The 24183-nt window shown below is 38.8% G+C and overlaps 1 protein-coding gene across 1 annotated transcript in view; it reads right to left on the reverse strand.

Annotated features, from left to right (window-relative positions):
• Positions 1-24183, reverse strand: part of LOC131060463 (calcium uptake protein, mitochondrial) — a 74012-nt gene that overhangs the window by 17777 nt on the left and 32052 nt on the right. The window contains exons 3-5 of the mRNA XM_057993696.2: positions 5975-6042; positions 5198-5421; positions 4782-4865 (exon numbers count right to left, since the gene is read on the reverse strand). Coding sequence (XP_057849679.1) covers positions 4782-4865; positions 5198-5421; positions 5975-6042 — 376 coding nt within the window. The remainder of the gene's footprint in view (positions 1-4781; positions 4866-5197; positions 5422-5974; positions 6043-24183) is intronic.

Consider the following 24183-nt stretch of genomic DNA (forward strand, 5'->3'; position numbering starts at 1 on the left):
TTCTTCCTTACGCTCATTTTTACATTTCCTTTTCTCTCAAATCATCTCAAACTTGTCTTATCCAATCTCTCTTTACCATGATCAAGTCCATTTCTTATCAAAACAAGGTTGCCTTAGTGCACCTAGGTGAAATTGAGAGTCTAGCTAAGAATTTCGCTCTGGACCCCTTGAGAGGATCAGGAGCTTGGATGAATTTCGCTCTGGACCCTTTGGAAGGGTCAGGAGCGAATTTTTCTTTTCTTGTCTCAATTCACACTCAACTTGCCTTGGACTCGTCCCTTTGACTTTTACCTCGTCATACTCAAGACAACTTGCTCTAAGGTGATGTTCTTTTCAACGTTTAAGGATTTCACTATGGGCCCTTTGGAAGGGTCAGGAGCGAAATTCATGTTTCAGGCTCAAATTGACTTCATTTCCAACCTTTCCCTATCAAAACAAGTGTTTTGCTTTCAAAAATGCATGGAACAAGGATTAGTTCATAGTTTTGGGCAAGGTATAATGCCTTACGAAGAAATTCGCTCTGGACCCTTTGGAAGGGTCAGGAGCGAAATTGCTCTTCTTGGCTCAAATTGACTTCATTTTCACTTGGCTTTGTTCTAACTTGATCTTTGATCCTTTTCCTTCCCTAATCTTGCAAATTTGCCCAAACATTCAATGACTTAGGTGAAGAATTAGGTCTTTTGGGAATTTTCGCTCTGGACCCTCTAGAAGGGTCAGGTGCTTAAATAAATTTCGCTCTGGACCCTCTGGAAGGGTCAGGAGCAAAATTTGCAATTATGCTTAATTTCTTGACCTTTTCATCACTTTGCTTTGTTGAATACATCAATTCTTTCTTGATCATGCCAAAAGCACAAAGTCTTTATACAAATTAGGACCAGAAAGGGAGGTATTAGGAAATTCATTCTGGACCCTTTGGAAGGGTCTAGAGTGAAATTGAGGTTTTAAGCTCAATCTTCTCATTTTCCCCTCAATTTTGCTCTTAGACTTGGTTTTTTTTAGGTCTTTCCTTCATCTTAATCAAGTCCATTTGCCTTTTGATAACAAATTAGGTCTTCTCAAAGGATTTCGCCCTGGACCCTTTGGAAGGGTCAGGAGCGAAATTGATGCTTAGACTCAATTTCTTCATCGCCTCTCGTTCCAAGTGCATTTATCCCCTTCAAAGATGTCATGGGAGCAAAGTTTGTGATGCAAATTAGGACTAAGAAAATAGATATGAGGAAATTCGCTCTGGACCCTTTGGAAGGGTCAGGAGCGAATTTCTCCTTTTGTCTCAAATTCTTTATAGTTACATCCTTCCAAGCTTGTTCATGCTATCCCTCATGCCTACACTTTGATCACTTGCTTCATCCAATTGACTCTGACTCAACAGAAGACAAGACTCTGGCCTAACAACACGCAACCTTGACTCATCCTGACTCAAACTCTTCAAAACCTCTTTGCAAAATAAACATTCTCCAGCTTTCTAAGGCAAGATCCTGCTAAAATTACATCAGGGCTCTAGGGCTCTAGGCACAGAACAAATGATTTTCCCCAAGCTTAGTTCAATTTTGACCTAAAAAATAACCCCAGGCAAGCTCTGTGGAAAAAACCCTAACTTACCCGACCTAGGCCACCACTAATTCACCCAAAACATCTAACAAGCAGAGAAAAGCTAGGAAAAGAGAAAACAAGACCTAAAACCAAGAAGGGGTCCCCATTTTGATGGGGCGATGTGTGAAATGGTCACAACAAGTATTTCAGTTGATTCTTTGTGCCATTTCGGGTGGGGAGAGAAACATCTTTTATCTTGGTGCATCACCTCCTTTCATTTTAAGCATTTTTGTCTTCCTTTTTCCTCTGCAAGTTGTTAGGATAGGCTTAGGAGTAAGTTTTGAAGTGTTGAGTTGGTTCAACACCTACACCTGGATTGAGAAGGAAGTCGGCCTTCTCCGGAGACTCAACCCCCTTGCGCAAGGTCCCACACTTTGGGGTTGTTTCCATGTTTCACAAGGTTGTTGAGTTGATAGCTCAGCAAGGGTGCAAGCTTTTGTGATAACGGTAATGTGTGATAAATGGGTTTGATTCATAGTTTTCATCCATAAACTAGTGAACCCATTTTCCAAACTTACAAGAAGAGCACTAGAAGTCTTGTGCTTAGTGGTTGTGTGTGGCAATTTGTCATATCTTATTGATATGGATGTATGGTGTATGTGCAGTACTTTTATGGTTTGTTTCTTGTGCTTATACTCTTGTTGTTTGCAAACAAAGGATTAGCAAGATTGTAAGTTGGCATCACTAGCAAAAGGAGCTTAGGCAAAGAGAAGAATAAATGACAGTCTAACTTCTTAAACAAGAAGATGATGCATATTTTATCCTAGGAATCCCAAGTCATGCTTGGTGGGATGTGAATGTTCGTTGTTAATAGGCCAAAGGTAGAAATTAGAGGAGATTTCATAACTAATCTTGTGGAGTATGTGCCTGATGTAGAGATTAGGTTGTGTTCAATGCAGCTTTTTCTCTGGTCATAATTTGGGCACATGGTGGAGGTGGCACCAAAGGATGGGCCACAACCTTCCCTTATACTGGCAGTAAAAAAAATGGAAGGGATTGCAATATGGAAGAGTTGGAGATAGTGCACAAGGGGTTGGCAGTTTTGAGAGCCCACTACAGAAATGCTAGAAGAGTCCTTGTTGGTCTGCATGTCAGTCACAAGCGCAGTTATGTGGAGGTGGCAGTGACTTCTTGATGCCTATCTTCTGTGGCGGTTTTCTTCACAGTACTCATTGTCAAAAGGAGATCAGCTTTGATATAAGGTTTACATCTCATCCAAGCTTGCTGTAAGAAAATATGGAGAGCATTCATGATTTTACTACTTCAAGTTGGGTGAAGTATGTGGAGGCAAATGGTCAAGCTTTGGATTGTAAAGAATGCTGAGACTAAGGTGATAGGCTGTAGTAGGGATCATCTTGGATATTTTAGCTTTCTTTGTCTCCTTCTGAACTGTTATTAGCCCTTGAGGCTTGTATGGTCAGGATGCTGTGGCATATGGCAACATGTTAGACAACCTCTTGTTGTTTTGGATATGAAATCTATAAGCCTTTAAAATGTGATCATGCTTTGGTTTCAAGGTTAAGGCGTCAGGATGCTGTGGCATATGGCAACATGTTAGACAACCTCTTGTTGTTTTGGATATGAAATCTATAAGCCTTTGAAATGTGATCATGCTTTGGTTTCAAGGTTGGGGTCCAAAAAGAACCCCAATATAAGATTCAAAAGATCTACCTTGGTAGTAGTAGTATGCATTGACAAGATTTCAAACAAAGCTTATCAAAATCTTGACTGCAGGAAGATTAAGACTGCTTTTATTCAAAGGATTCTCAAGAATGATTACCAGAACCCTATCAGATTAAGATTTTTCAGAAATACCAAATTGGTATGATCAAATCTAGATATTTATTATTATTTTTTCAAAATAAAGTTTCTTCTCTGAATCTGACATGTTCTGCTCACCCCAACAATTAAAAATTTACATATATACCTGTATGCACCTACATACACACTACATTATATGAATTAAGAGTGTGTATGTACATACATCTACTATATAAACATACATACACGTATAAATATAGATCTATAAACACATCTCTGTATGTGTGTATGAATAACATTTAATTTTAGACATACACATTAAAAATATATACTTATACATATATTATATATATAATTGTTTCCTCTCACTAAGCTTCCCAAATTTCTTCAAGAATTCAGGGTTTCCCGATTTTGTACACAGATTTCCAAACTTTGTAATTGTGCTTTCGAGACTCCAATGATTTTTTGGAATCAAAGTTCCTGAATGAGCTCTATTGTATTTTGGAAGCAAAGCTCCTCAATGGAGTATACCGCATTTAGTGCTTGTGTGCAGACCTTATGTGGAAGAGACAGGCAGGGCAACTCATCTAAAACATAGTGCAGACATTCATCCAAATAAGGTGGAAAGTTTGACTTCGACATAACACCTAGGTCTGAGCAAACACCATGTTTGTCCTGAAAAGGCTGTAATTACTGAGGACGACTTTGACAACAGCTGAAAAAATCAATGGAGCTTGCTAAACATTCATATGATGTGGGCAGGGACAAAAGATTGAATCTAAGCCGCTCATGGAAACAACAAATAAGAAAGTCATAACAATTTTTTGTAATGGCTAGTTTTAACTACTAGCTATTGATTAAAAAATAATTAACTGTTCCTTTGTAAGTAGGCCCATCTGGCATTTTGTGCATGTAAGAGAGTTGGTGAAATTAAGAGCTCTAATCTGCAATTCAATCACATCTTCATCTTAATGATGGAGAATACAGTGTGATCTGAAACATCAATATAAAAATAATTGATCATGGGTTTTGCCATAAACATTTTTCTATTTTATTGGACAATGGAAGCTTAAAACTCTACTTATAGATCAAACCGAGTAGAAAAGCTAGCCTATGCTACCAATGCAATTGCACCCATGTTAATATTTCAATTTAACATATTGCTGCTATGAATGAATTTGATTAGTAAGGGATCTAACAGTTCATCTACAACTCTTGGTCTCATATCTCTATGTATTCATAATATACGTATACAGAAAATAAATAAAAAGCAACTAGTTTCAAATTCTAGGATTGGCTCAATATCTAAACCTGGGAACAAAATTACCATACAACAAATTTTGTTTGTCTCGGTTAATTCTTGCATGTACAAACAGCAGAAAAGCTAAATTCTACACATTAAAATCTCTAACTAAACAGAGTGTGCATACCCATCATGATCCAGATCAAGCATTTTGAAAGCAGCTGAAATATCCGAGCCAGGAACGCTCAGGAGAGTTACAAAAAAGATATACCTGTTTTGCAGAATAAAACATGTAAGCATACAATATGCTAAGAACATAAAAAAAATATCATTATGGCAGAAGCACTGGTTTTGCATACAGCATTATCAATCACAAGCAATAATAGGACCTAAATTTTGCAAGATCATAATGGCTTCATAGAAACTAATGCCATTAATTAGTTAGCATCACCAATGAACTGTTCATTTTGACTTATAAAGATATGCCTTACCCTTTGAAAGCAAATACGCACATAGATGCTGAGATTGAAGTTGCATGTTAGTCTGACAGTCAGAAAACACCCAAACAATGTTAAACACACCTTTAGCTGAAAGATGACTTACTCTGGAAAGGAGATAAGACCATCTTCATCAATATCAAAAAGCATAAAGAATTTTGATGGAGAGCAGATAAGTTCTCCAGGTGGCTGTTCCCCTCTTAAAGATCCATCTCTAATTATATCAGAGCCTGATGGTGGAAATACAGGAACAACAGCTCTCATTAGATCAGCGGGAGTCATCAGAAATTCTCCATCGGGACCTTGGATTGAAGCAAAGTACTCAAATACCTGATATATAAGCAAATACAGTTGACAAGATTTTAGTAACTTCAATAACCTTGAAGTGATGACAGAGAGAACCTAAATCAGTATATAAGCAAATATCTCTCAGCAATAGTAAAGACACAGCACGAGGCATCATATTAGCTAGATAGCAGATAACGAACATAAGCATTTCGTATGTCTATTAGGGGCATCAGAATACACATTCTCTGAATTAATTAATTGCACTTTATCTAAACCTGATAATTGCATATATATGAAAAACTAGTAAAACCATTAAGTATTTCCACAGTCCATGATCTTTCATCAGGATGAAGATGAACTTCAATAAACATGGTATGTACGTGACAATGGTTAATAGAGTTTCTTGGTGTAACTGTGTAAAAATAATTTGCATCAACATTTTGGATCATACTCTATGATGCTTCGACAAGATGAGGAAGAACTTGAAATAAATTCAATTCTTTGTCCAGCATGGTACCTAATTTTAATAATCTTTTCTTTATATCTTATATACTTCCTGACCACTACTGCTAGTGTGAAAAGCAGAGAGAAATACCTTTTCTGGAGAACTTCGCATTCTGATTCTCTTCTCATATTTGAAAAAAACCCTTTGCCTGTATGAATCTTCAATTCAGAAAAACAAAATTGCCATCAATATACTGTGCATACATGTTTAAACAAACCCATCATTAAAAGTTTAAAAAATCATTGTTGGCCCATATAGTTTCACCTGCCCTGTCTTCAATTCTGTCTGTGATGAATGGTATTTGTCTGGAAACATGAGAGATGGTTTAATAGGAGGAAATGGCAGGGTTTCTGAATTCAATACACGGGGAACTAGGGTCTCAAATTAACCTAAGGTGTTTTCCTTACCATGACTGCTTTTTCTGTTCATAATGCTAACAATCTTCTGAAAAACCCTGAAAAGAACGCAAGAATAGAAAAAGCATAACCAACTCAAGATGAAAACATGTAGCTCAGGCATCAATACAATGCATACAAAAAATCAAAGACAATTACAAAAACAGAAAATAACTATCCTTGTACACTTTCTCTAAAATTTTAATTCTATTAAATTATTAATTTCAAAACCAAATATGAGGCTCACTATATAGCTGACACCAAAATACTAAACTGCTATCCCGTGCAAGCCCACTACACATCATCAATCGACACGTTGAGTTTGTAGTTTCCAGCAAAAATAGACTAAAACTCTGGATACAAAAACACAGATATTAATTAGAAACCTCAAACTGTCATGCATACAAGCATGCAGCAAGAAGGGAGCGAACAGCAATAGTAGAAGGTAAAGCTCCAAACAAGTCAGTCAATCAGTTAAACAAGATCGACATCCATAAAATTGTCTCTGGCAACTGGAATTCGGGAATGCACTATCACAGGTGAAGTAAATGACTATCAGTTATGATTACAGTCCTGTAACATGCTGTCAGATGCAGTGAAGTTTGAGTGAATGAGATCTTGATATTACCTAACACAATGTCAAAGAAACTCGCAGGTCCAAAGAACAAAGCCTCCAAGTACTCCATGTATGTTTGAACATTGAACAACAAAGATTACATGTAAACACGAAATGATGAATCAATGTCTATGCCTGGAAAGCTGGGATAGACATATGATGAATGGTGAAAAAAGCACTAAAAGGATGAAAGAAAATTCTGATTGCAGACTACTCAAAAGTAAAAGTATCATTAATTCATTCTGTGCTGCCATAAATTTGAGAATTTGGTAAAAAGTCAACCATTGATTTGCTTAACAGTAATACAGATCAAATAGAACCATGACTGCAATAGCTCAGAACATTTGAAGAATGATAGGAAACAAACATAAACAATGGCAAAAAAAATAATGATTCACAGAAAAAACATTGCACCTTCATCTGGTCTCCATATGCTAGATTTTGCTAGAATGTTTGGTAAAACTAATAAAAATAGAGGCTGTCAAATTGATAGTGATTTGACGAACCTTGATCCCAACAATTTTAATTGCATCTAGTACTACATCTCAAAGATAAAATAACTAACCCAACTAAAGAACTATAGCACTGATAAAGAAGACTTACAATTGATTCTAAATGTTTTATCTAAGCTTGGTTCTAAATATTCAATTTTTGTTTCCAGATTTCATACCCTTTCGTTGTCTATGGGAGTTGCATATATTACACCTACTTTTGATGTATTTTCTTAACTTCTAAATCAAGAACAAGAAAAATTAATTTGAATTGGTATTATAAAGCCTTCTGAACCACATGCATTAATTTCTAGTCAGCCCAAATGACAAAAAGAACGAGAGGATCCTGAAAAGAAAAAAAAGAAGAAGAAAAAGCCACAGAAAGATAACACGTAATCGTCATTTAAAGCAAATTGTGAATCCTCTTCCTCAAGAGGGATATCATTTAAGAAGGAGAAGTCATCATGTGCATATTGCAAAAGATTAAGGTATAGTAAACATCCATGTTATACAAAATAGATTGACAAATTGAAGAATTTTTTAAAACAGAAAAATTAGTTTAAACTGGTATTATAAAGCCTTTTAAGCCACATGCATTAATCGCTAGTCAAACCAAATGATGAAAAGAATGAGAGGATCCTGAAAAGAAACAAAAGAAGAAGAAAAAGCCACAGAAAGATAATACATAATCATTATTTAAAGAAAATTATGAATCCTCTTCCTCAAGAGGGATTTCATCTAAGAAGGAGAAGCCTTCATGTGCATATTGCAAAAGATTAAGGTATAGATAACATCAATGTTATACAAAATAGATTGACAAGTTGAAGAATCTTCTAAAATAGAATAATATCAAATTGCCTTCAACTTTCTCACAAGGTTCATGTAATGTCCCCACTTCGAAATACAATTTAATGATAAATGATAATAATAAAATTAAAATTAAAATATAAAAGAATATAATTAAATATAATTAAGTTAATAAATGGTCAAAGGCATGAAATATATAAGGGAGATATATATAAGGGCATGAAAAGTTGTGACTCCCTCAAACATGAGATATATAAGGGAGAAGAGAACCTTATTTGAGGGGGATAATATGGGAATCAGAAGTGCAGATCTGATTGTGAAAGGTTTTGTCCCTTTCAAAGGGCATAAATAATGAAGAGTTGCACTCTTTCAAAGGGTACTACTGGTGAAAGGGTGTGTCTTTTGCCAAAGGGCATACATGATGAAGAGGTGTGACCTCTCCCTCACATTTGAGGATATAAAAAGGAGAAAGTCTCAATTGAGGAGGACATCCAAGGGAGATCAATTTGGAGAATAATTAATTATTCTCAAAGGGCAGCAATGAAGAGTGATGACTCACTTCTTATGAAGAGGTGTGACTTACCACAAATGAAGATATAAAGAAGAGATTATTCAATTGAGAAGGGGGAATTGGAGGAATCATTCATAAGATCAAAGAAGACAAGAAAGTCAATGGATCAATATCTAATATCAGAATTAACAAGGGTGAAAATTAGCAAACTTTGATATTTCCAAGGGCAAGATTTAGGGCAATCCCAAAAGGGAACATACAAGGATAAGGCCTTTGTTGCTATTGCAGATTCCAATTCAAGGAGATGGATCCTTGATTCCAAAGCTTCTCCTCATATTGGTCCACCATTTCTATATGTCTTCTTCATTTGAGATTTATTCTATACCTCGTATGAAAGAGACCTCAATTTAAAACTACAACTATCTGATATATTTTATATGTCTAATTCTTTACACAGATTCAAAACAATATAAAGCAGAGGAATGAACATAAAGATTTATATCAGAATTGAATCCCAGAAATAATTGATCTGATCTTTATCTAACAGCAATATACTCGACAATAGCTTTCCGTCAATATACTTTGATATTATATTTCAATGAATTCATCTCCTGCGCTGAAGTCCTTAGTTTCCTTCATAGAAATAATATTCCCCAGCCTGCTGCCAATTTAAAGTGCAGATGTGCAATACCAACAGAAAGCCACATAAATATTTTACCTTAATATATCAGCCTTATGTGAAGACCTTCACAGAGTCTGCTCAAATAACCTTTTACAGTGATCCCAAACTTTAGAAACCATAAAATATTAACCACAGCCTTAGAGAATTTGCCAAAACCAGAATCAGGCCTAAATGAATATTCACAGCAATTATAATATTCTGAATAAAATCTCTCTATTTTCCAAACCAGAAATAGAATACCTGATATGTACAAATTTCCTTATTACTGAAAATTTGTCTCCAATAGAGACTTCCCAAATTTGGCACAGATGTAGACTCCGTCACGAATCCACCCCTTTGGAAGAACTAGGTTTTTGTCCAGCTCCTCTGTCAAACTCTTGAAGGTTTTCGTCTCCAGAAATCATAAATCGTTTATCACATGCATAACCATGCTTTTGCTACAACCCCAGGACCTCCTTATAAAGCCCTCCAGAAAACATCTAGAAGATTAGGCCGACAAGAGAACCTTATTTAATAAAGGGACCTTCTAAAAATATTTTATTATTATTTAATTAAATTAATTAATATTAAGTCATCTTTTAAATTTTTATTTATCTTTTGATAACTTAATAAAAATCGTTTTTATTAATTGTCACTTTAAAAATTGGGGACAATACATCATATTCTAGCGGGTAACAACACTTCTATGAGTGCTAGTGGGAGAGAGTTTGTTGACATGATCAAAGGATCATTCAATGATGTCCTTTGCATACCTTGTAACTAATATCCTCTACATCTATCAAATTACACATAATGGGTGGGTAAAAGTTTTGACTCTTGAGTTTAAACCTGATTCTATGGTCATTCAGGATTTACAAAGCAGTGACATTGTTGCAGTTGAGGGTAGCAAATGATCACTCTAAACTGTATTTTCTCACATTTTTCTTTTAATACTCCTTTGGCAGATGTTCATACTCAAGCATCTAGTGTGGACAATATACAAGATGAGTATTATGATCACTTGAACATCCAAGTCCTTTCACTGACTAAGATTCTAGAGGCATGTGTTGGCAACCCTCTATCATCTACTGTTGCTTCTATAGAGTATATTTCTGCCTCTCCATAGACATTCATTGTGTTTTTCTAAGCAGGTTCATATCTGTCTTCCTAATCCACCTCATAAGGACATCTATCTGCCAGATATTTCATGAGTCCTATCTTTAGGATCTTGAGAACACCATCAAGGACTTAGTTCTCCTCTTTGATGACACTGCTTCCACAATTGCGTATCTGTCATCTTTAGCTCTTGTTCTTCGATGGTCTATGCAATGCTTTAAATTGTCACCATATTTAGTTAGGCCTGGGACACCTAATCTCATCTTGACAGCTTTCAACAATGACTTGGCAGCACATGAGTAGTTTACAATGATCATCCTTTTTCTTTTGCCCTCATTTTCATTTCTAGAATGAGATGATCTTCTACATTTACCTTTGGATTTCCTTCTTCCTAAGGGAAGAAATACTGTCTAACAAGCATGAATCATTTTCAACATTTAGCATCAAGCACCCCCCCCAATTGGCATAGGAGGCATCACATTTGAAGGAGGCTACCTATTCTCTCTCTTCATTCTCTCTCTTTCTGGAGGGTTCTTCACTCTCTCTTTAGGGAGCTTATCATTCTTCACGGGTACCTGATCAAACCAAGTTGTCAAGACCCATGATTTATTTTCCTCCCCCCCCAAGTTGTACTTAAGGGGGCTTATTTTGATAATAAAAAATTGTAACCAGTCTAAGTACATGTTAGTTCACTAGGCTAGAGTAAATCAGTTACTGTGCTTTAGTTTATGCACCTAATTGTCTCTTAGCTAGTCTAGGTTGAGGTACGCCCCATCCACCATGCTAGTTAGAGTGAGTTAACTCTCCTTTCGTTTGGAATTAAATGGAAGTTAAACTCCTGTATTTTGGAAATGTCATCTCCTTAATTCATGGATCCAAGAGGCCTCTATATTTGTATAGTACTCTTTGTAATAATGCTCCATTATTGAAAATAAAAATTCTTTATTCATTTTCTTGGCTTTATGATTAGGTTATAAAGATTAAATCTTAGATAGATTTGTTATGTATATAACAAACTCTAGCAAATTTGTTTTTACCCACTATAATTTTCTCTCCCTGTCAGTTGAACTTAAATGCATACCACGATGACAATATTACTATGACTATACATATCATCTTAAGATAAGGGAGGAAACTTATTGTAGATATACTTAATTAACATAACCTTTAGTTGGGAAAAACAAGTCAAATGATTTCACACATCTTCTAACCATAACTGTCCCCAATTTATTGAATTTAATGCCTAATGAGGGAACTGTTGTGACCCAATCACACATCACCCCATTCCAAATGGGACCCCCTACTTTTTAGGTCCACTTGGTCTTTTGGTTGTGGTCTTTTCGCAGCAATCCCTTTAATCTCCCCAGATCTGCAAGTGTTTTGATTTATTTTGATCAAGTGTGCAAGTGTTTTGAATGAATTTGACTAAGTCTAGAGCTTGTTTTGTCTATTTTAGGGTCTTTGCCCTTCAGACTTAGATTTGAGCTCATTTCCTTAGGGTTTTCGAAAATCTAAACATAGCAATGAAGTCAGACCCATTCAAGGAAGCTACCAATGAAATTTGAGCGAATTTTGAGCACTTAGTGAGCACTTACTATTTTTACTAAGTTTCACTACATCCCGGATTGGCCTAATTTTGCATTTAAACAAACTATTTTTACCAGTTTCTATTTTTAGTAAGTGTCACCCTGTCCCAGTTTGCCCTAATTTGATGTTTGGAAGTACTTACTATTTTTAGTAAGTCTATTTTTGGCAGGTCCATCTCAAGTAGTGGTAAGGACACTGATGGCAGAGCATTACTGAAAATTCAAGTCCAAATCCGGAAAATTGAAAAAGTAAGCAAATGATCAAAAAATGGCTGTCTAAAATTCTTTCCTAAAGTGGAAAAGGCACGAAAAACCTATTAAAGGCAGGAAAGTATTCTAAGGCATGATAAATCTATCTCAATCCAAAAATGGCATCCAAATCCAGGTGATGAGCAAAAAACACATAAGGCAAGGAAGAATTTCTAAACTTGTCAAATTCTTGCATCATGGTCAAAAAGCGCTCCAAGAAGGATATGGGCGCTAGAATGGGGGTGAGGAGGAAAGTTCACTAATTTCAAAATTCCTCCATCCTAGTAGAATGGCGCTCAAGAAGCAAGGAGGGCGCTAAAAGTGTCAAGAGAAGGAATTTGTTAAATTCCTCATAATCCTTTCCATATGTGAAAATGCACCCAAAAAGAGGTTAGAGCGCCAAAACAAGGTGGAGGAGGATTATCTTCCTCCAAGACGAATTCCTATTCCTTGGTCAAAATGCACTCTAGAGTGGAGAGGGGCGCCAAATTCATGGGCAGAGGGGGTAGAAATGGCACTCAAGATAGGAAATGGGCGCTAGAAAGGGATACAGAAGGAAAATTCTCCCGAGGCAATAATTGTAGGATTTGAGAAATACAAATCCACAGAACCCAAAAGAAACCTGCATGCAAGAAACCTGTCACAGAGAAAGAGAGAGAACGAATACAAGGGTTTTGGCTCTGACAAAGAGAAAAGATGTATTATCAAAGAAAAAATGAATCAAGAATATGAATAATACAAGAGATCAATCCTTATAAAGGAGATCAACACCAAAAGGAAAAACTAACCCTAAGGTGTGAGCATTTAATAATTAAATATTAATTATTAAATGACTAATGTATGCATAAAGAGAAATCTTAAGAGGAGAGCAAAGTTAATTAATTACTTTACTCTAACACCCCCCCTTAAGATGAGCTACAATGCAGCTACAAACAATGCAGAAGAAAGCAAAGGAACTACAATGCAAAAGAGGGTCCCGGCAACAAGGCCTGATCAGGTACCCGAATACAAGAAAATCTCTATAAAGCGGAGTAAAGGAGAAAACCCAGTGGGAAAAAACTCCTCTCCAAAAAGAGATAAAGAATCATGCTGAAAAGAAAACATGAAGGAAGGAAGGCCTCACTGAGACCCCCCAAGGACAACTTCCTTCACCCCAAGCATTGAGCGCAACTGAAGATAGCGCGGAGATGCCAAAGGTTTAGTGAAGATGTCAGCAACCTGCTCCTCTGTAGGAATATACTCCAAGATGAGAGAACCATCCTGAATCAACTGTCTGATGAAGTGCATGTGGATTTCAATATGCTTTGTCCGCTGATGCTCCACTGGGTTGCGAGAAATGTGAATGGCACTTTGGTTGTCACACCAAAGAATAGTGGGACAATCTGGAGGAAACCCAAACTCTGTCAGCGACTGCCGAAGCCATAAAACCTCCTGACTGGCTAACACTGTTGCACGGTACTCAGCCTCTGTAGATGATAATGCAATAGCAGACTGCTTCTTGCAAAACCATGTAATAGGACCAGAACCAAGGCAAAAAACGAAGCCAGAAGTAGACTTCCGATCATTGACATCACCAGCCCAATCGGAGTCAGTGAAGCCAATGATGTGAGGGGATCCTGAAGAGTAGTGAATGCCATAATGTGTGGTGCCCCGAATATATCTCAAAATACGTTTGGCTCCTTGCCAATGGCTCTCATGAGAATCATGGGAGAACCGAGAGACAAGGCCAACCGCAAAGGAAAGATTAGGACGAGAATGTGTCAGGTACAACAGACTGCCAACCAACTGCCTGTATAAAGTGGGGTCAAGCATACTTCCTATAATGATGAAGCATATCAAGAGCATACTTCTCTTGAAAAATGGAAATCCCATCCGAAGACTGAATAACCTGTAGACCCAGAAAGAAGTGCAAGAGACCAAGATCTGTCATCTCAAACTGCTCCATCAAAGCTCTCTGAACACTCTGAATCATGGAGGATGAGCTACCTGTAATGATGAGATCATCTACATATAGCACTAGAATCAAAAGATCACCCTCCTGACGCTGAATATAGACTGTGTGATCGGAATGACAGCGTGTGAAGTGCGAGGAAAGCAAGAAGGAGTCCATCTCCTCATACCAAGCCCTGGGGGCTTGTTTGAGACCATACAATGAACGTCGAAGTCTGCAAACCAAAGAAGTGTCCTGTACAAAACCCTGAGGCTGCTCCATATAGATCTCCTCATGTAGGTCTCCATGCAAGAAGGCACTCTTCACATCCATCTGAAACACTGTCCATCCCTGTGAAGCTACAAGTGAAAGTACCAGGCGTATAGAATTCATCTTGGCGACAGGAGCAAAGGTCTCAGAGTAGTCAATACCCTCTACCTGAGAAAACCCCTTCGCAACAAGACGGGCCTTATACTTATCAATAGAACCATCTGCAGCATACTTGGTACGATACACCCACTTGCACCGAACCAACTTTCTTCCCTTAAGAAGAGGACAAAGATCCCAAGTATGATTCTTCATCAAAGAAGAATACTCCTCATCCATGGCCCTATCCCACTCTGGGTGTCCTGTCGCCTCTGAAAACTTTTGAGGATCATCTGAAAGGGTATGACTCAAAAGACTAGAACCAGATGTCTGAGCACGAGTGCGACGAGTATCTGAAGGATCACCTGCCAAAGAACCAGCTGCATCAACAGTATCACGGGCCCACTTCGGCAAAGACGGAGCAACTGGTGGTGGTGGAGATGTTGGATCATGATCTACATCATCCTCAAGAGATAAGTAATCCTCAAGAGATGAAGAGGAAGGAGTAGGCAATGAGGGAGAAGCTGGTGACGGAGAATCCATCTGAGGATAGCACTCATCAAACTGGACATCCCGCCGAAACAAGACCTCTCTGGAATCAGGATCAAACAACCTGTATGCCTTAACATCCTCACAGTAGCCAACAAATATGAGTGGTCGGCTCTTCCTCTCCATGGCGTTCCGCTGAGCATCAGGAATAAATGCCCAAGCCTCACTACCAAAAACTCGGAATGTAGAAACATCAGGCTTGACATGGGTCCAAGCCTCCTCAGGAGTCATATGTCGTAATGCCTTATGGGGCATCCGATTCTGAATATAATTGGCACAATTGACTGCCTCAGCCCAAAATGAAGAACTCATAGCTCGAGACTGTATCATACAATTTGCCATCTCCCGTAAGGTTCTGTTCTTTCTCTCAGCAACACCATTCTGTTGAGGGGTATAAGGAACTGTAAACTGATGCTGTAAACCATGCTCAGTGCAAAAATCTCTGAAAGCCTGATTTACATACTCCCCCCCATTATCTGTGCGTATCCTCCTAATAGAAAGTCCAGATTGCTTCTCCACAAATGTCTTAAACTTCCTGAAAGAGTCAAAGACATCAGACTTGTACTTAAGAAAGTACACCCATGTACGTCTGGAGAAGTCATCAATAAAAGTGAGTACATAACGGGCCCCTGAAAAAGGAGTCGGAAAGGACATAAGATCACTGTGTACCAACTCTAGGGCTGCCCTAGCACGAGAGGCTCGACCCTTAGGAAAAGGATCTCGATGATGTTTGCCAAGGACACAACCATGACATACACCATCTGTACAAGAAATCTGTGGAAGCCCAATCACAAGTGCCTGTGTACTCATCCGCTGTAGATATCTGTAATTGACATGACCAAAACGCTCATGCCAAAGCCTGCTCACTGAATCTGCATGTGCTATAAGAGAGGAACCAACAGTGTCTGAACTCTCAAAGCCATCAAAACTATATAAGTGAGATGCAGAATCCACACTCCCAGTAGCCACAACCAAGTCAGGATCATGAAGATCTCGAATAACCACATCATGTGGAGAGAACTCAACTGTCTTACCAGAGCCAGAGTGGCAAATCTGATAAACGAATAGAAGGTTTGTCGAAATGTCAGGAACCAAAAGCACATCCTGAAGACAACCACCATCCAATGAAACAGTACCAGAACCCTGAACGGAAAGTTGTGCTGAGTCACCAACTGCAATATGTCTAGTGCCTGTAGGAGCAAGAGCGGTGACCAAATCCTGTGTGTGTGTCATATGGTGAGAGGCACCAGAATCTAGAATCCAAGTGGAAGCTGAGGACAATGCTCGTGCAGAAAGAGCATGACCTTTCCCTGTGGGCTGTGAAGGAGGCTGAGGTGCACTGATATTATGCTGCTGCATGGCTTCCTCCAAAGCCTCTAAACGTTTCCAACACCTGGAAACGGGATGTCCTTCCTTGCCACAAAAACTGCAAGGATCACCAGAGTTCTTCTTAGTCTTGGAGGAAGACTCACCAGACTTTGAAGATTTGCCCTTTTTAGAATTGAACTGTGGTTTTGAATCAGACTTAGGTGGTGGCTTGGAGGGATTCTCACTAACCTCTGAATCTTTCTTAGGCTTCGGTTTCTGCTTCTGTTTTCTTTTGGAGGACTGGGCTACCAATGCTTGGTTCTGTGAACCTGAAAGTGAATCCAACTGCTTAAGCTTAGCTTGCTCACGAGTCAGACGATCACAAAAGACCTCAAAAGAAGGCATGACATGTCGAGCACCCAAGGCATCCATGGTGGAATAGAAGGTCGAAGAGAAGATCTGAAATGGACCCCGAAGCTTGGAGAGAATCAGAAAAATGCACTCTGTATCAGTCTTAGTCTTACCACAACCCTGCAAGATTGATCTTTGCTGTTTGAACTTCATCAGAAAGTCCTCAATAGAAGGAAACGAATCAGGTACCAAGGAAGTTAACTCTGCCTCAAGCTGCAAAGCTCTGAACTCGTTGACAGTACCAAAAAGTCCCTCAAACTTGGTCCAAATGGCTCGAGGAGTGATACAACCCTCAAGATGAAATTGGAGACTGTCGGAAATGTGTAAAGCCATCAATCCCATAGCCTGATCCATATTGTTCCTGTGCTGCATAATCTCAAAAGGACGTGTCAACTGAGGCTGAACCTCATCCAAACAGGACCATAACCCTTTTGACTGGAGAAGAGTCATCATGCGACCCTTCCAAGTGTGGTAATTATGCGGTGTGAGAGATTCAATAGGTCTGTCTTCCATCCTGTGAACTGTGCCTCAACTGCTCTGAATTTTTAATTATTATTAAGTGGTCTTTCAGAACTAGACAGAAGATGCAGAAGGGGGTTTGATTTTTTTGTATTGGTGTTTGTAAATTCTGGTTTTCTGATGTAAATAACAGAAAGCAAGAGAAAACACCCCCCCACAATGCAAAAAACTAATCCCCAGTACAAACTGAAAGCCAGAAAATGATAGAAAGTAATAACGGGTTGAGACAAAATTTGGAGCACCTGAAGAATTTTCTGATGAAATAGACTGTAGATTTGGAAAGAGCACAGAACCACCTTTCCGACGCCTATTCGCTTGCGAAAAACGGAGTCTGTATGCAAAAGATATGGCTCCTGGAGTGCAAAAAACTTGTTCTGACTTTGACTGGCAAAAAACACTGCAAAACGGCAAAATCAGAGAAAAAGACCTACATCAATTAGATCCGACTCGGAACCAGCTTTCCAACGCCTATTTCCATTCGAAAATCCGAGCTAAAATGCCCGAGTTATACCCGATATTGTAAAACTGCTCCAAAAGAGCCCAAATAGGCCCTTTAAGCCCTCAAGGGCTTAAAAAAATAAGCCCCTGGTCCTCTGGGCGACCAGGGGCGGGCGCAGGGGGCGGCGGCGCGGGGGCGGCGCTGCTAGTGGCGGGCGGCGGGCTCTCGGCGGGTGGCGCGGTGGGCGGTAGGCGGCGCAGCGGGGTTTACCGCCGGCGGCGGGCGGCACGGTGGGGGTTACCGCCGGCAGCGGTGGCCGCCGGGCTACACGGGCGGCGGCGCGTGGCTTCAACTGGCTGCGCGTTTGTTTTAATAAAAAAACTTCATTTTTTATATTTATTTTTTATTTTTCGTCTCAGTTTTTGTGCCCTAGGGCCGTACGGCCTTGGGGCCAAAAAAAATTTGCCCCCTGGTGCAACTGTGTCCAAATCGGACGAATTTTATATGGAAATAGGGGTTTTTGGGCGCTACGAGCTCAACGGTGAGGTCCGTTTGGGCTCAAAGTGCACCGAAAAAAAATACCCCCTATTCCAAAATAAAAAACAGAAGACAAACACAGATCTGATGCAACCAAAACCTGGATCTCAAAATCTTTCAAAAGTCTGAACAAGCTGCCGCAGATCTGGCTCTGATACCATGTAGGATTTGAGAAATACAAATCCACAAAACCCAAAAGAAACCTGCATGCAAGAAACCTGTCACAGAGAAAGAGAGAGAACGAATACAAGGGTTTTGGCTCTGACAAAGAGAAAAGATGTATTATCAGAGAAAAAATGAATCAAGAATATGAATAATACAAGAGATCAATCCTTATAAAGGAGATCAACACCAAAAGGAAAAACTAACCCTAAGGTGTGAGCATTTAATAATTAAATATTAATTATTAAATGACTAATGTATGCATAAAGAGAAATCTTAAGAGGAGAGCAAAGTTAATTAATTACTTTACTCTAACAATAATTCCCTCCTCCATGAAGAAATTCTGCCCAAGGCATGAGGAGGAATTTCCTCCAACAATAGAATTCCTGCCCAAGCAAGGAGATGAGCGTTGGAAAGGGATCAAGGAGGAGATTTTCACGATTTCCAAAATTCCTCCTTCCAAGATAAAAATATGCACAACCAAAGGAAAACGTGAAATTCAAAGCAAGAGGAAAAAATTCAAAAGTCAAGAAAATTTCTCCCCAAGGTGAAAATTCTCCCAAGATGAAGAATTCCAAGGCACGAGGACTCAAATTGATTAAATTTCCAAGACATGGATAAATGGTTAATTAATCGGAAAAATCTCCCTTCAAGACGAGATGTGAGCAAGAACACACAAAATTCCTTCAAGATTAAAAAATCTCTCTACAAGGATTTTCTCTCTCCTAAAATTCCAAACATACCGGATTCCTTTCCAAGTGGACAAAATCGATAAAATTCATCCAAGGTAGGAAAATCTTTCAAATTATATCTTTGTGCGACCAAAATGGAAAGATTTTTTGTAATTAATGAGTTGGCAACATGCAAAGGGAATGTTCCGTATTTATGACACACAACTCAAGAATTTATGGAAGTTTCCAATTTCTGAACTCAAAACGACGACGGGGTCCACTTGCATGGCGAGTTGTCGAAGGAAACATGACGCATGATGAATGAATGAATGATTTTACTAACGTTCACGAGACTGATCAGTCTATGGGACCAAGACAATCAAACACTAGACCCTTTGAATTCCTTTCCATGTCTGATCTCGTGCTATGAATCTTGATTAGATAGCTATCAGTTTGGTTATTTTGTCCTCATCGAATAAATGATACATGTTGTCGACTTTCAAGATAAACTCATATTGAGCATGTATATCATCATATGCAGTGCACTCAATGAGAAAGTATCGTCCAGTCTCTATAGCACCTGCCTTGTAGAACAAGCAAGTTCTCTCCTCCCAAACCTCTTTGGGTCTTTGCCACCTGCCCGTTTCACACCTGAGATGATGTGAACCAGTCCTTAATTGAGCCAGTAACAGCCTTGCCTTCCCTTTAATAACTATCCCTAAATATGCTTTCTTGCCATGCTCCCTAGTTGGGTTAAACTCTTTGATGTAATAAATCAATGCAACTGCCAATTTTAACATCTCGCCAACTTAGCAGCTTTAGTGGGAGACTTCTATTTAAACGGTGAATTGGAATTCATTTCTCACAATGGATTTTGGAGAAATTTGAAGCTAGGGAGAGGTGGAGAAAAGTCAAAAGCGAAGTGTTATAATTTGAAGCTAGGGAGAGGTGGAGAAAAGTCAAAAACAAAGTGTTATTATCATTTTAGAAGTTCTTGTTCTTGGAGGTTTTATTTTATTCCAAGTTTGGAATTTACAGCCTGGAATTCCTTCCTCCATGGATTTATTAAATTCCTTTAAGATGATTTTAATGTTATTTATTTTATTTTGTAGGAATGGCGAAATCCAGCAAGGCAGTGAACACATCCCAGCACGCGCAAATTAAAAATGAGCAAAGAGGATTCCTTCCAGAATCAAAAATCATCTCCAAGTGGAAGGAAGTCAACGACACTAACCTAGGAACATTCGGACTAGGAGAATCCAAAAGAGAGTTTATGGAACGGCTGGACGTGCTCCATTAGCCATTGCCACTAGGATTGTCAAGAGCGGGATTGTTGCAGCTACTGGTTCCCTCCAGCCATCCAATGCCCAAAGCTAATTATGGAGTGCAAGAAACATTATAATGCTAAGAGGGAGGCAATTTTAGCCCCAGATGGTAGACTCCTGGCCAACCTTTCAGTTGAAGCAATTGGAGAAACATTTGGAATTCCAACATACCAATCCATGGTCTACAGGAGCAAGGAAAGAGCAACAACGATATATGATGTTGGTCTCGAGAGTGTGCTAGAATAATTGACAAAGTCTGGATGCAAAGGCCAAAGCCACATATTTCCAAGCTACCTAAATAGATCAACAGCGTGGATTTTAAGCAAGAGTATGTTGACCTTGTGCTGATGTTAAGCAGAATTATGGGATGTCCACAAGCCTTCATGTTCGAACCTTGGATGTTTTTCTTCATCAGTGAAGTAATGGAAGGCGATGGAATGGTGGATTGGGCAAAGATGATCAGTCGCGACTTGGACCAGCAACTGAGGAATTTAAAGCAATCCCAATCCTTCTATATGGGTTCACATGTCATCTACTTGCTGGCAAGAATGGGCAAGTTCAATGGTTTGCCAGGAAAGGGCCCCATGGGATGTGGACCAAGAAAATTGAAAGTTCATAAGTGCTATCCGTAGTTGCACTTGTGTGAAACTACTGCTTTCAAGATATTAAGCAACACTTTCACAGTGCATTTAACCAGGTTGTTACAAGGTGGACTCCATACGAGGTTGTTGCAAGAGGCTAGGAAGCTAATAAGGTTGTTACAAGGTGGACTCCATACGAGGTTGTCGCAGGAGGCTAGGAAGCTAATAAAAAAGTACGGAGCCTGGCATATACAATTTCCAAATTTCACTTACATTCGGGTCCAAGGGTTTTTTAATCAGTCGTATAAGTTGCCAAGATATCCAACGGACAAGATGGCGCTACTGGAGATGACCAGGCAATCGACCACCTATGACAAAATCCAGAAGAAGAGGAAGTTGTCAGTGCAGAAATGTGTCCAACCTTGGCGGCGGCTGAAAAGTCAATAGATGATCTAGTATTCTATCACTTGACATTCCATACGACAAGGTCATTCTTTGACCCATACAACAAGATCAGAATGGTTGCTAGAGTAAAGCACAAGCACAAGATTCAGCTGGAAGACTACTGGGCCAATGTCGGGGATGACTTTGAAGTCATACAGGATAAAATTTCTAATTTAATATTAATTATTCATTCTTGTTTGTTAAGTAATTTTTTATGAAATTTAATTATCTATTTACATTGGTTTTATATAAAGTATTGCATGAAATAAAGAAATCGCTGTTATTTGACCAATCGCTGTTATTTGACCACGTCATTTCGTGAGGCCTGAATTGTGGAAACTGATATATAACTTCCACTTTCTACCTCCCAAGTAAACTTCCAATTTCTTGAGGAGCTATCTGCCCTCTGAAGTTGATAAAACAATTAACAAAAGACTACACAACTTTGTACAATTCAAAATTCTTTTAATTGAACCACTCATCTCATTTTTGTGCAAACCGTAAACAATATTTTGTTGGAATGAATTCTAGCCATAGCTTATCAAACCAAAATTGTACTTATTTTCCCAGTGGCCTTTGAATATTTCAGAAAGGTGGATTTATAAGTTGCTACAATTTTTTCCCAGTTTGTACAAAAAACCCATGACTAATAGAGTCCATTGGTATCGACATAAATATTTATCAAAATTAATTGCTCCAAATTATTTGATTATAAATGTAAGGTTTGCCAGTTGTGTTGCAAGTCTCTGACTTCTAGCCTAACATTTGTTTATTCTCTGGAGAATGATGCTTAAGTTGTAAGAGCATTAATTTATAAAGAGCAGATGACGCATCTCTGAATATTCAGTGATGAAGACATTCAGGTTGCATACATACATACTTAGATGTATATCTACAATATCGATGGTTGTGATGTTAAATCCCTTCTGTTCCAGTTCAAAATTAAACTGAACGAAACATTTACAAGCTCAAACAAAGGATCGATACAGTGACAATGTCTGTATCAATTCATCCTAATTCAAAGGAATGAACACAGGTACCAAACAAATGTTGCAGCCACCACTTTTTAATATTTAAGAAATCATGTCAAGGATCCTTATTACCAGAAGTGATATACTATCAAATTTGTCCATGGTGTCCACAAGCAACTAAATATATTTTCTGAAATTTAAATAAGGAGAACGGTAATTATAAATAATTGAATTAGTAACAGTAAGTAGTTAAAATACAATTACAAAACATCATAAAATATCTGATGCTTGCCATTTTGCATTACAATCCTTGTAATTTCTAGCTTACCATGTTAATCCTCTACAGTGATCCGTATTGTACAGTCCATTTCTGATCTCAGGCACATCATGGGAGTTGCCTAGCTTTCTCAAACAGATAATATGTTGACAAAAGCTAGTGTGGCCTTCATCTTTCACATGGTACACATTTTTAGAACTCTGGGATAGTAAAAAGCAGAACCAGCATAATTGGGCTCTGGATACCACAAATTTCCTTATTGCCCCAAATATGGAAAAACATACTAATCAAGAGTGATTGTTTACGGTGATTGTTTTTCGTGGGGCATGTCAAATGAATTGGATAGTCATGCTCCTTGGAAGGCCTCAGATCAGAGAGCACTGTTAGTGTTGGGAAGGCACGTGATTTACCATGCAAAATGCGGAGGCACTACTGAGGCACGTGGCTTGCTGGATAGACTCAGGAAGAATAGACGAGGCACGTGAGCTGAACAGCAGAATGTCACAAAGATATACGTGTTCCAAGTATGGGCTCATCCTTTCAGGCGTAAGGTTCCCCAAAATATTCATTGCAAGTTAGTAAACGTTATTACGGAAGTCAAAACCCACGGAATGAAAAACTTTTCACCGTCGATAAAACTTTCCCGGTCTCAAACATGAGACATTTCCGACGGGGAGATCCTCCGTTAAAATAGCCTATCGGCTAATAAAATTTTGTGAAGTCATACAGGTGTGGGATCAGGTTGAGGAAGATGAAAATATGATTCAACCAGAGCATGAAAATCTGAAGGATAGTCCTATTTAGGCTCCAGATTGGTTAGAGCCAGACGTTGATGATTTGAAAGTTTTAAGTAGGCTAGTCCTAAAATTCACTAGGCACTAGGTTCAGCAGCACGTCACGAAGTTAAAGGCAAAGAATGCTCATCTGACTTACAAATTGATGGGAGACCAGGACTCCCATAGCGAAGCAACACAAGGATCATCAAGAGCCCAAGCCCAAGAAGAGGAAACTCCACAGGAAAGAACGAAGCGTAGGAAAGAGAAAAACATTTCTGGGAATTCACAAACAAAGAAAAGAAAGGAAGTCCAGCAAGAGGAGCCACAGCAAAAGAGGACAAGAATAGAAGAGGCACAATCACCGACTAGTTCTTACAGCGTGCATGAGGTTGAGATGTTCACAGGGGAAGTTGCAAGAAAAATCAACCGCAGGAAGATGATCTTGACATGCTACAGACACGGGATGTTCTCAACATTAGTGCTTCCCATAGACCTGTTCAGAAGGAGAATCAAAGGTAGGAACTTCCTCCTAATCCAGAACAACAAGATCAAGATTATTTCATGGAAACATATCTTGGAGACTTAGGAACTTTTGCAGAAG

This window comes from Cryptomeria japonica, chromosome 5 (assembly GCF_030272615.1).
Source record: "Cryptomeria japonica chromosome 5, Sugi_1.0, whole genome shotgun sequence".
Taxonomy (NCBI): domain Eukaryota; kingdom Viridiplantae; phylum Streptophyta; class Pinopsida; order Cupressales; family Cupressaceae; genus Cryptomeria; species Cryptomeria japonica.